Source organism: Sprattus sprattus, assembly GCF_963457725.1.
Source record: "Sprattus sprattus genome assembly, chromosome: 10".
Taxonomy (NCBI): domain Eukaryota; kingdom Metazoa; phylum Chordata; class Actinopteri; order Clupeiformes; family Clupeidae; genus Sprattus; species Sprattus sprattus.
The window spans coordinates 19707017-19719930 of NC_137908.1; the positions used below are offsets into that span (position 1 = coordinate 19707017).

A 12914-nucleotide genomic window follows, 5' to 3' on the forward strand; every position below is an offset into this window, starting at 1 on the left:
TTTAATAATTTGAATGCATTTCGGAGGCATTAACGCTAAATATATCATGTTTTAAAGAAAAAACGTGATGTGACTTAAGTGTGAGTGTGGATTGTTGTTTATTTATGTCCAAAGAAGAATGATAATGTATTAATTATAAAACCTTCTTGTAGAAATACAAAGAGTTTGAGAGAAGAGGCCGAGTAGAAGACATAGACGGCGCAAAACTTGTGAAAAAAGTTGCAGAAAACATGGAAGAGATGTTCCGAAAAAAAGCAGAGGCGGTCCAGGTATGTAAATCATGACATTAGCCTTCCTTAATCCCAGATACTAGCCTATGTATAAAGCAATATTTATCAATATTTGAATTACTTTTTTGAAATTACTTATAATTGAGAACAAAATGTGTTTCTTAAAAGTTCTTTGGTTGGTTATTTCGTATGAACGTTATTTTTGCATGTACTCTTAGTCAGTCTTTTTTTACATTTTGTAATGTAACATTTGCCACCCTTCAGGTGAATTTAAAATCATTAATGGGCCCGGTCGGCTCCGTGATATGGCTTAGAACCTGTAGTTGAACAGGAAAGATTCATTACAAGGTAATATTATAAACGTCGCAATTATGGCCTCCCCCTGTCATTTGGATGTAGAAGGGATTCGCGTTCATACCTAGTAATTGTTTCACTTCGTGTGTGTTTGGAAGAGATAACGCTATCTCTAGCCACCAGATTGGCGAAATAGTGACGTCTGCTCTGAACTGCAGGTGCAGGATACATTTAAAATGAAACATGCTTACTCATAAATTCAGTTCTTTATTTAATGGAACATTGAGAACTGTGCAAGAATTGATATTTTCCATTCTTATGTAGATATTGTCCCACCTTCCACCTCACAAGGAATGTTGCGTAAAAGTCCATTCGCCACAGAGACTCAGCAAAATGTAGGCTGACAATAAAAAAAACTGTTAAAAAAATATCATCACCCCAAAGCAGCGAAACAAATTCATATTTGTATCTGTTGGATAACAATGGTATAACACATTTAATTATTGGAGGAACCATGCCATTTGACGATATATGGAATGCGCAGTTTAAAAAATGGTTTATGCGCGTCAGACCAGTTCTACAGTCAACTGCTATAGGGAAATTATAATCAGTTATTATTGCATAGCCCATCGGAAACACTGAGGTCTCATACAGACGTGAAAGCAAAGTTATTTCATGCTTGTCAGTTATATAAGGTTTACAAGCGTTTACACGTTTTTTACGGACTAAAAGATAAACCGTGGATTTCACATTGCATACAATATTTTCAGTAAAGCCTTATTATGTGTTAAGCCGGTAGAAAAAAACTTAAATCTAGTAACTGGAATATTTTACCCTATTCGTGCTATCAGTTGCTCTCAGTTCCAAACAAATCAATGTATTCGATGCTATCTGCAAGCTTTGTACATGACTCGTTTATAATTGTCCTTCAGTGTCTCGAAAAGCTGATAACACTACTGCACCTTTACCCCCTCCCCTCTCACAGCGCATCGTGGAAGCAGCCGAAGAAGCACACCATGAACACGAGGAGAATCCAGACCTACAGGTGAGAGAAGAAAACCAACATACGCAGAAATATCATCAAGCAAAACAGCACTGGAGTAAGGTTGGCTATGTAAGAGTGAAATTAACCATACAAAATGAGACGAATGGGCCATCCTTAACACCGGTGTCTCTAACTGCAACGACCACTCCCGAGCAGATAATGCCGTTTTATGTAGAAACTTTTTTAAGGGTTTCTGTTTAGAACCGAGCAACTGTCTAATCGAGGCTACCTTATCACTTTCAGAGTGATCCGAATTCCTTATCTTGGTACTGTAATTATATTTTCCCACCAAACATTGTGACCACAGAAGAGATTTTTTTTCATATGTGTTGTATGTACAAAATGAATATCCTTGTACAGTTCTGTTAAGCGCTTCACCATATTATTAGGCCTACGGTCTTATTTGCTCAGGGGTAACGTCCCGCCCCCCCCCCCCCCCCCCCCCCTTGCCCCACCGCAGTTTTCAGGAGGAACCAGATGAAGCTGACTTCAGGCTAAGACGAGTCTCGGCTCGAGTCTCATTTTCTACAAAACGGTCAATTTGCAAACGACTATTTCGATTCCGGTAGACCAATACTTCCAGGCAACATTTGCTGATACCAAAATGAAGAAACTAAGTAAATACGGAAAAGACACCGAAGACGTCGCGGTATAGCTTGATTTTGGTAGGCTAAAACAAGTCACAAGCAGATCTTCTTTGTCAGTTGAATCAGTCATGATTAAATGTATTCGCTAGTCATCTGCTTTGCTGAGGTCTCTTCTGTCGGCGCACTGCCCAAACAAGCCAATCATTCAAGTAGGCTACCTGACGTTTTATGACACCTTGCGTTTTCACGCATGGTTTCCCACGTGTGCCTCAAGAACGGCCAAGGGAAATCATTTTGTTTCTGTTTTCCAAAAGAAGCTGAAACATGAAAATGTAGAATAAGCCGGGCATGCTGGGGTATTCTTTAAAAAGAAATGTACTGAAGGGTATTTGTTTTTAACGCATGGCGAATGAATGGTAATTTGTGCAGTTTTATGTCAAAAAACTGCTGCTGTCAATTGCCGTATCCCTCGCGTGTTTCACACCTGATCTTGGGATCCAGCAATCGCAGCGCAGGTCCATTTAAACGCAACTGCACTACAGGCTGCAATAGCACCTATAAGCAGGGTTCCCTCAGTTGCATTTAATAAACCGACATTTCATGAAAAGTTAAATTACATTACTGGCATTTTAGCATGAATTTTAAAGTGTATTTCTTAAAGGCATATTTTTTTGTTGTGTGTTTCGTGTTATGTGTAATTGTTTTTATTTCTGTATATTTGTACTGCTTTTTTACAGAATTTTTGGAAAATTGTGGACTTTACCCTGCAGTTCAGATATGGGGTCATTGCTTTTTAACATTACATTGTTTACCACTCTTAGCCTTGTGATAAAGTAAGATTCCCCTGTAACTATAGAAGTTAAGATTTTTTTTTTTGCGATTCTGCAAAAATTAGAATAGGCAATGGAATAGAAAGGGAATGAAGTGGGGCGTGTATCATGATGCATACAATTAGTCCGATGCTTTTTACTTACAAGCTGATTAAGTAATTTTGGTCACTGAGCAATGGCATGCACTCTAAACTATCTTGAAATAGCCTTTTCCCAATGTGGTATCTGTACCATAAGTCACTGTCAAAAGAACAGCATTGATAATGAGATGGAAGCATTACTGTATATTATTTTCCGGCATTAAAATGAGTGTCAGAGCTGTTTCTAACTGACCGGTGCAACCTTGAGTTGCTGTTATCTTTCAGGTGTTTGTACTCACAGCACCATTTGCCACCCGATGAAGGTGATTCAAGTATCCTGAAGGTGGATCATTTCTCTTCAGAATGTTGTGTCTTACCCACTGGCTCAGGACAGAGCCCCCGGAGTGTTTATAACCAAAAGGGCAGGTCTAGAGAGAGAGAAGGACAGGGGGAGGATACTTTCGACAAGAAGTGAAGTTCCAAGACTTTCAGTAGTTTAGGAGGGCAAAGAGGTGGAGTAGGAGGCCCGACTATAAAGTTTCCAGACCCAAAGTCAGGTGAAGGGAGAAGAATACGTTGTAGCTTTGGGGGTTTGGAGCGAGACTCAGCAGAGCAGTGTATGGGGAGAGCTGCAGTGAACACTATTTAACCACACACGCACACATGCACACAAACATACTCAAACACACACACACACACCTTTCACAGTAGTCTCTGTCTCAGTCCTCCTTCACTCAATGGCACACCACAGTGCTGTCACATCTGCTGAATGTGCACATTTGCCTTCCAACCCCCTCACTTCTCTCTATCTCACACACACACACACACACACACACACACACACACACACACACACACACACACACACACACACACACACACACACACACACACACACACACACACACACACACACACACACACACACACACTCACTCACACACACCCCCTTCATGTCACTGAGTTGACCAGCCGTGGTATGAGCTGTCACTGGCTTTATGGTGGCGGCCACAGTTCCCTCCTGCCCTGAGCTTGGCCTTGAATGCAAGTCACAGTCACACACTCACACACACACACACACACACACACACACACACACACACACACACACACACACACAAGGACATATACACCTACACAATTACTCACAACACACAGAGTACACAAAAATCAATAACTATGTAACGTAAACGAAATGAAAGAGTCTACTCTCAGACAGACCATACACTTACCTGGGGTTACAATTTATAGATTGCCCTCTCAGATTGTTTAACTGCCACCTGCCAGTGTGTGTGATTGATAATGTGCTGTTTCTTAACTGCACAAGTTACGAGTTTCAGAACTGTTCCTTTGTTCTTTTCACACTTTCTGCACTGGGTAGAAAGACATCCTAATGAACATAATGTATTTTTTCCCTTCATGTTGATACCGTGTACATGAAACAAAAGCATACAAAGGTGCAGTGATAAAGCGTTGACCATATAGTTAATATACATAATATATCAGAATCACGTTTACATGTATTGGCCAAGTAAGTTTGCACAAACAAGGAATTTGCCTCTCATTGTACTTACACAAAATATACAGCACAACACAGCACAAAAACAATACAACACAACAGTACAACGGTCTGAGAAATATAAGAAATATATACAGGGAGGAATGGCTATACAGGAGCTGTGAATTGTAAACACAACAAGTAGTGCAAAGAGTGGAGAATGCAAGAAATGCAGGGATAAATATTAAATTGAAGAGAATGACGTTAGAAGTACAGTATATACAGCCTGTGTAGTTGTATATATAGTTAATATACATAATACATATAGTTATACATATGTCAATGCACAGGTATTTGATTTGTGTATGTGTTTACACTCCACCTTTGGTATTGCTTGTGAATGATGGTCATGGCTGACTCTCTTGTGCAGTATGACTACTTCAACGCCGTGCTCATCAACGAGGTGGATGAGCTGGGAAACAGTTTGGACATGGGTGGGGAGTTTCTCCTGGAGCCCAACGACCACTTCAACAACCTGGCCGTCAACCTCAGCCTCAGCGTGGTGCAGGTGCCCACCAACATGTACAACAAAGGTACTGAGGGAGGGGCTGCGGTGCTCTCTCTTTGCCACATCATGCAGTCAAAAACACTGTTTACAACACTAAAGAACATCTTGCACGTGTATTTCTGCACATAGTTTAAAAAAAAATCGTACAACAGTAAACTGTGAGGAAATGTTATTCCCTTTACAGATCTCTTGCTTTTAAATGTTATTTAGAATAAAAATGTAATCATAAATGCTTATAAATCTTAATTATTGCAAACAATAGTGAGAGATCTTTAGGTATTTTGACTGAGCAAAGGCATTTCAATTTAGCACAATTGGGGCCGGTGGTTTCTGAGTGACGGCCAAGCGGTCACAGACGGGTAGGGCAGTGTCATACGGTCAATAGCCACCCACTGAGGAGGGAGAAGGACAGTAAGACAGGACAGGAGGCGTCTGAAGATTTAATGTCACTCAAGTCTGGATAAATATAGGCTTCCTTCCAACCCCCCCCCCCCCCCCCCCCCCCCCACACACACACACACACACACACACACACACACTCTCTGTTAAAGTACGGGGCTGTGTAATTTGTCTTAATGGCTCTGCCTCTCTTTTGTCTGCTTGTAATTGACTCCTCAGTAGGCTTTTTCTTACACCCCCCACCCAACCAGGACAAAGGCACAGGCTGCATTATGAGCTTACATGGGGCTTTAGTGCAGATCAGAGGCGGATTGGGGTGGAGTGATTTAGCCTCCTGTTTTGATTGGGGTGGACTGATTTAGCTTCCTGTTTTGTGCTGTGATAGATGGAGCACAGAGGGCAGGCAAAGGTCAACGTGTCTCTTTGTCCTTTTTCCAATGGCAAAGATGTTTCTCTTTTCCCATTCTTCTCCTGTCTTTCTCCACTTCCCCAACACCCACCTCCCGTCTTTCTCTCCCGGCCTCTCCTTCCCTCTGGCTCCCCCATCTCTCTTTGTCTCTCTCACTCTCAGATCCAGCTATTGTGAATGGTGTGTACTGGTCCGAAGCTCTGAATAAAGTTTTTGTGGACAATTTTGAAAGAGACCCCTCACTTATATGGCAGTACTTTGGAAGCGCCAAGGGTTTCTTCAGACAATACCCTGGTGAGTTTTCAGAATGTCTGCAAGTTCTCATACACATCCGGAGAGTGAGATATAGCTGTGAAATCAGAGAAAATCAGTATAGCCATGTAATATCATTTGGTCTTACAATATAATTATCAGTTAAGGCTTTATAGCATGCGACAGGGCACAATTATGGCAAATCATAGAGCTGGAGGACTGCATAGTGGCAAGCCATATTACGAAGGACTCTAGATTTTAAACAGAATATGACATTAAACATTTTTGAATTTATATTAATTCTATAAAAATTCAGTAAAATCCTGTAATCTTTGAATATTTGACAGTTTCTTTAAAATGGGTTTGCACTCAAATGTGTATGAGAACAGTACTGTACAGAGCACATTATAGCAATTGTGAGCTGATTCCCCAAAAAAAATTGTTTGTTTAATAGGTGCTAAATGGTACCCAGATGAACACCGTGTCATTGCATTTGACTGCAGGAACAGGAAATGGTAAGATTACAGAACAGGATTTTACCATCCTGAAGCAAAATCTGTCCTGCACAAAGGTAGACACCTGCTAGTCACTGCCTTTAGTAAACGCAGATATACATTATAGGAATTATGGTAAAGTATGTGGGATCACAATATATAAATGTATAATACAGGACAAACGTTAAATCACACTTTTAACCCGTCTTATTTAGTATGGCACTGCAGAACACTGGGGGAACGTTAATGTTAGTCCTGATGTGTGCTCGTGTTGTGTTTTCCAAGTTGGTCTCTGATGCTCCAGCTGCAGGCCTGTCTGCTTGGTTGCTTGGCTTAGTCAGGGAGGCTCTGCACTCACCATGCTTATTGCCCAGGGTTGGAGCCTGATAGGACCATAATGATCAGTGGGAGCAAATTCTTTATTGCTACCGAAAAAAAATCCCTGTGGGGACAAGAAAGATTTCAGTTGAAATCAATGAATTAGCTGCACATTATGCTGCACCCCCTTTGCATCTGCATTGTGCCTGTCAGTTCAACATTTAGTTTTAACCCAGTTCTATTTACTACAAGCGCCCTTTGGCACGGTAGGGGTTCTATAAGGTATTATCAGATAAGTCTTTACTTGTTAGTAAATAACCTCTTATTCTCTAGTCGTTTCACAATTTCTCCATCCCTCTCGCTCTCTTTCTCTCTTTCTCCCTTTCTCTCTCGCTCGCTCTCAGGTATATCCAGGCGGCTACTTCTCCAAAGGACGTGGTGATCCTGGTGGACGTGAGTGGCAGCATGAAGGGGCTGAGGCTGACCATCGCCCGTCAGACCGTCTCCTCCATCCTGGACACGCTGGGTGATGACGACTTCTTCAACATCATCGCTGTGAGTCGCACTGCCCAAAGAAAACATGAATCCAGTCTTACTGTTGATTTTCATGTGTGTTCTTTTGAGGAAAGGAAGTTTCGGTGTATGTGCATATGTGTACCTCCTAATTTGAATGTGGCTGAGAATGCATGTTTTGGATATATATGACTGATGTCTTCTGTTTTGGACGTGTCTGAGTTACCCAATGCATTCACAGAACAGGCTCTGTCTCTATGAACTGAGAGACTGCCACAGTTAATGTATTCACATGCAGGGTTGTTTGGGTGAATTACACTGATGTGATGTTCTGCTTGTGTGCTTACAGTATAATCAGGAGATTCGGTATGTGGAACCCTGCCTGAATGGAACTTTGGTCCAGGCTGACAGGACCAATAAGCATGTGAGTACCACCTCCTATCTCCTGGTCAATACAAGAAGGATGAGCTATCAAAGGTCTTTTCATATTTACAAGAATAGGAGATGCCCTGTGTGGGAGATTGTGTTCAGTTTTCTGTTGTGCTTATTTATCTTCCACTATCAACTATGAGCAGACCTGAAAGTACTTTAAAGAGCAAAACACAAAGCGTATGGGAATGGTGGCAAAGAAAAACTCAATTTTATTAGGAATAGACCTCAGTAGAATACAGCACCGAATACAAGTATCTGCTCAGAACAGGAAGGTAAAAGGGGGAGGGCAGTGGACAGGGTATACAGGGAGGAATATCAAGGAGACAATAAGAAAAAATAAAAAGGACGTGTACCGTCTGTTACAGTCCGTTTGCATACTGGAGCACAAGTAGGAATACATACAATAGATACATGTTTGTTAGTTGTTTATGTGACTCTTTTTGCTTTCCACAGCATTTCAGAGAGCATCTGGACAAGCTTTTTGCCAAAGGAATTGGTCTTCTAGGTAATGCACTGACTGAGGCCTTCACTATACTGGATGAGGTAGGTCAGGATTTAGCTTCATCTGTGAGTTTTACAATTACTCTGAATGGTTATGTACAGCTTTAGTGTCTATATGGAATCAAAATGACAACCATAACACATTCTAGATTAGTTATCCACAACACACTGTGGATGAGTGTGCATAGTTAATGCGCAAATAAATCACAAGACACTGTTTAGGATTTTTACTATCAAATATGATGAAGTGGAGCAATGTTGGGCTCTCCTACTCGAAAAGTGAACAAGAAGTACTCTTCTAAAGGCGTATTGTACTAATGGGGTGTGGAGTGCAAATAAGACCCTTTTTGAGGTCTGTCCTTTGTTGAGAGAACTGCTGCAGATTGGAAGTGATTCCGAGTGCGGAGCTGCCGGGCAGTAAGGAGGCCATGTGTCAGATTGTCTCCCGTCTCCCGGCCGCCTCCTCAGCGAGGGCTCAGAGGATGGCAGGGAGGGCTGCAGATCAGATGGGGACTAGGAAAGTCAAGGTGGCATGTTCGAGGATTTAGTGGCACACATTAATGTCCTTAACACAGACCCTTGGTTATCCCAAGGAGATTTGAAAGAAACGGAGAAGTGTGTGGGTGTATGTGTTTGCGTGTGTTTGTGTGTAAGAGAGAATGTGTGTTGTGTGTCCTGTGTGCATGTGTATGTATGTGTGTGTGTGTGTGTGTGTGCATGTTTGAGTGTGTGTATGTGTACATATATATACAGTATATACTGTATATATATATGTGTGTGTGTGTGTGTGTGTGTGTGTGTGTGTGTGTGTGTGTGCATGTGTGAGTGTCTGTCCTGTGTGTGTCTGAAGCAGAAACGCCTCACCGGCGCCCCCCGTTCCACCCTCCGCACACAGACACCTCTTTCCCGAGGCATGATTAATAGCAGTAATTAAGTGCACTGATTAATACTGTCAATGGAGAAAACACAACGCACCGGAGATAGGGCTCAAAGTCAGTCCACTCTTTCTTTATCTGCTCCATGTCAGGCTAGGCACTGCAGTCGAAGAGTCTAGTCCAGTCTGATATCTTTGTCTTTTTACTTAATTAAAGCTTTGCAATAAATATGCTAATCAACAAAGTCTCAGACGACCTGATAAGGTTCTGATTGGTCTTGGAAATAAAAAAAACAAGGCAGACTGGTTTTTTCAATGAAACTGCTTAACTGCCAACACAATTTACACTAAAACCCTGCATGCACAAACCAAATCCCTGCCTGCGGACGGCAGCCTGAAAATGTCCAAATACTACATTGGACTTTCATAGCATTGCCATGGCTCTGCCTGCCCTTAAGTGCTCCTAAGCGCTATGCAGATCTCTCTGCCGGTGTCCATAACTGTAGGTATTTGTCATATTCACTGTAAATGGGAATGTGGAGCAGCAGGAGCCGCGCTCCCACGCTAGACTGAGCCGCCAGGCCCATGGGGGAGGGTGATTGATGGGGGGCTGGAGTCTTTGTGCTCTGTGCGCTCTCTCTCTCTCTCTCTCCCTCTCTCTCCACTGTGCTTTCTCTCTTTCCAACTAACTCATACACACATGCAGGTACTCACTACACACCACACCACACACACACACACACACACACGCACACACGTACTGCAGTTTCCCAGTGCTCAGAGCCAAAAGGACCAAAAGTCCTTTCGCAGGGGGGAATATGCTGATGTTTCCCACACAGATCGCTCCGGTCTCTCTTTTCTCCTCCACGTTCCCTCTGTCACGGGACAATAAGCCACTTAATTATAGCGATGCATCTCTGCGGCTGGGATTAACGCACTCATGCTCCGGGCGTTATTTACGGACAGATTATCTGCTCTTTTAATACGGGGTGCGCTCTGTCGGCAGGGGCCAACATCTGATGTTGTCAAACACGCTGAAGACACACACTGACCTCTTGTCCTGGGCTCAGGGTGATCACAGAGCTCTGTGTGCCACAGTTATACTGCACAGGCACTTGCTGCAAGTAAACAACATTTATGATTTGATTCAAAACAGAGGTGTAGATGAGGCATAGAGCTGTCAGATGGCAGTCGGCTGTGTTAATGTAATAGACAGCTTTCAGTCATGCATGAAAGCATTAGCCAATGTGATGTCCTGAGTTATGCAGTTATGCAGTTCTTTGTTGCTATTGTGTTATTCTAAGCTTTTATACACTAAGCTTTTTTATACTACGCCTTTTTACACTACGCTACACAATGTCTTTCAATGAAGAATGCAGTAATAAACAAACCCTAACTGGGAATGAACGAACACTGAGAATCATCTTGTCAATCTATCAATTTATCTTGTGTTCACCATGAATTAATCTACTCCATCTCAACACTTTTGAATAATTAGGATTAGTGCCAAACGTTAGTATATCTACTTATGTGCCTTATTGTCTGCACCATCCAGTTCAACCAGACGGGTCGGGGAAGCCTATGCAGCCAGGCCATCATGCTTGTGACTGATGGAGCTACAAAGATGTATGATGACGTCTTTGAGAAGTTCAACTGGCCCGATAGGAAGGTGAGATGATGGAGGATCTTCCATTCAAATCTGGCACTTTGCTGCTCTCTTTCTCTATATACTCTCTCTCTCTTTCTCTATGTACTCTCGTTCTCTCTCTCTTTCTCTACGTCCTCTCTGTCTCTTCCCTTTCTTTCTCTCTTTCTCTTAGTACTCTCTTTCTTTACGTACTCTCTTTCTCTCTCTATCGCTCTCTCTTTCTCTCTCTCACACACACACACACACACACACACACACATATGTACTCTCTTTCTCTCTATCTCTTTCCAGGTGTATATATTCCTTTCTGAGTTTTTCTTATCCCGGTCTCTCATTACCTGTCTCATTTCCTCTCCTTCGCTGTCACGCACACCATTTATTTCTGGTCTTATTGGGGGTTCCGTTTTTCATTAGCTTGCATGTTCTTGGATTGTTTGCATGGCAATGTCATCTCTCTACCTCTGACACTTTAAGGAATCGGGTTGTTACAGTTCTATTAGAAACTGCTGACACATCCCTTAGTGATATTTTTTATACCTGGGGCATGTTGAATAAACAGTTTTTGAGTTGTGTGTGTGTGTGTGTGTGTGTGTGAGAGAGAGAGATAGAGAGAGTTGGTGTAGATATATGTATGCAAAGGTATATATACTGTATGCTATGTGCACCTTATGTGCAAGCACCCATGTTTGTCTTTCTTTGTGTTTGTCAGTGAGCGTTAATGTGCAGACGATTCCCAACCCAGTCATTTGGCTTAAACCATATGCTCCTCTTATTTCTACATGCTGAACCTAACCCAAACATGAGTGTCGCAACACGTCCCTTTCTCTGTACTGATGGGATTCCGACGGCACGTTTCCACCCCAAGTCACTGAGCAGGAAAATGTGTTTTGGCCCGACGCAGCAGAAGGTGTGTGTAATGACACACGTGTGCTACCGGGGACGCTGGTCACGCTGTAACCGCACCGCGTGCTGGAGAGGATATCAAAAGCCATTTATAGCCGTGAGACAGGAGCAATGTAGTGGGAAATAGAGGGAGCGAGGAGGGAGAGAGGGAGCAAAATGAAGGGGGATGGAGGGAGAAGGGAGCCGTGGTGCATAGGAAATTAAGACGGAGGGAGAGGAAGAGAGTGAGAGACTGTGAGAGGGCAAAAGAGAGGGGTAGGAAGAGGATGTGGATCTTACCCACTGGACCCCATTGCTGTTCTGTTGGTCAAGTCACTGTGAAATACATATCCTCTGGTTGTGTTTGTCTGCATTTCCCATTGCAAGCATCATAGAGTTTTAGGGAGAGAGAGTGGAGGAGTGGAGAGGTAAGAGGGTGCTGCGGGGCACAGGGCTCTCCCCTGAGGAGGAGGAGGAGGCAGGGCAACACCAGGGGAAGCCAAAGTTTGTTCTCACCAGACAGACAGATAGAGCCAGGCCAGGAAGATGGAGCATTGCAACAGTCAGTGATGGGGGGGGGGGGGGGGGTCATTGGCAAGAGTGCAAGAGGCTGGGAGGATGTGTTGTCATTGGCAAGAGTGCAAGAGGCTGATAAAGACATTTGTATTACATTGCATTAAAAGCAGAGTTAAGAGAGTTCATACCCAGACTTTACTCTGAATGCTGCATTTAGCAACCTGAAAAGAAACCAGATCTTTAAGGAGAAATGCATGCTTATAAATGTAGCCGTACCATTTGTCACTCCATGTCATAATTTAAGGACAATTGCAGATGGTGCAAACAAGTTCAGTGCACAGCTTTATCAACTGAGACCTATGTACATTTTAATGTAAGGCCAATGTACAGTCTGTATGTATGCATTACAGAATTACTGAGATTGTACCGTTAAAGGACCTTATAATATGGCTACTGACTTCTAATTACAATGAAGTTCTGTTAAGATAAGTGAACGGACTACTTGGAATGATATAGAAAGATGTAAATCAGAAGCTCAAAACCT

The 12914-nt window shown here is 42.6% G+C and overlaps 1 protein-coding gene across 1 annotated transcript in view; it reads left to right on the forward strand.

Moving 5' to 3' along the window:
- Positions 1 to 12914, forward strand: part of cacna2d3 (calcium channel, voltage dependent, alpha2/delta subunit 3) — a gene marked incomplete at both ends in the record, with an annotated part of 34140 nt that overhangs the window by 5422 nt on the left and 15804 nt on the right. Inside the window, 9 exons of the mRNA XM_080846097.1 lie at positions 153 to 269; positions 1510 to 1569; positions 4995 to 5157; positions 6103 to 6234; positions 6647 to 6707; positions 7409 to 7559; positions 7867 to 7941; positions 8403 to 8492; positions 10880 to 10993. Of these exons, the coding sequence (XP_080702223.1) occupies positions 153 to 269; positions 1510 to 1569; positions 4995 to 5157; positions 6103 to 6234; positions 6647 to 6707; positions 7409 to 7559; positions 7867 to 7941; positions 8403 to 8492; positions 10880 to 10993 (963 nt within the window). The remainder of the gene's footprint in view (positions 1 to 152; positions 270 to 1509; positions 1570 to 4994; positions 5158 to 6102; positions 6235 to 6646; positions 6708 to 7408; positions 7560 to 7866; positions 7942 to 8402; positions 8493 to 10879; positions 10994 to 12914) is intronic.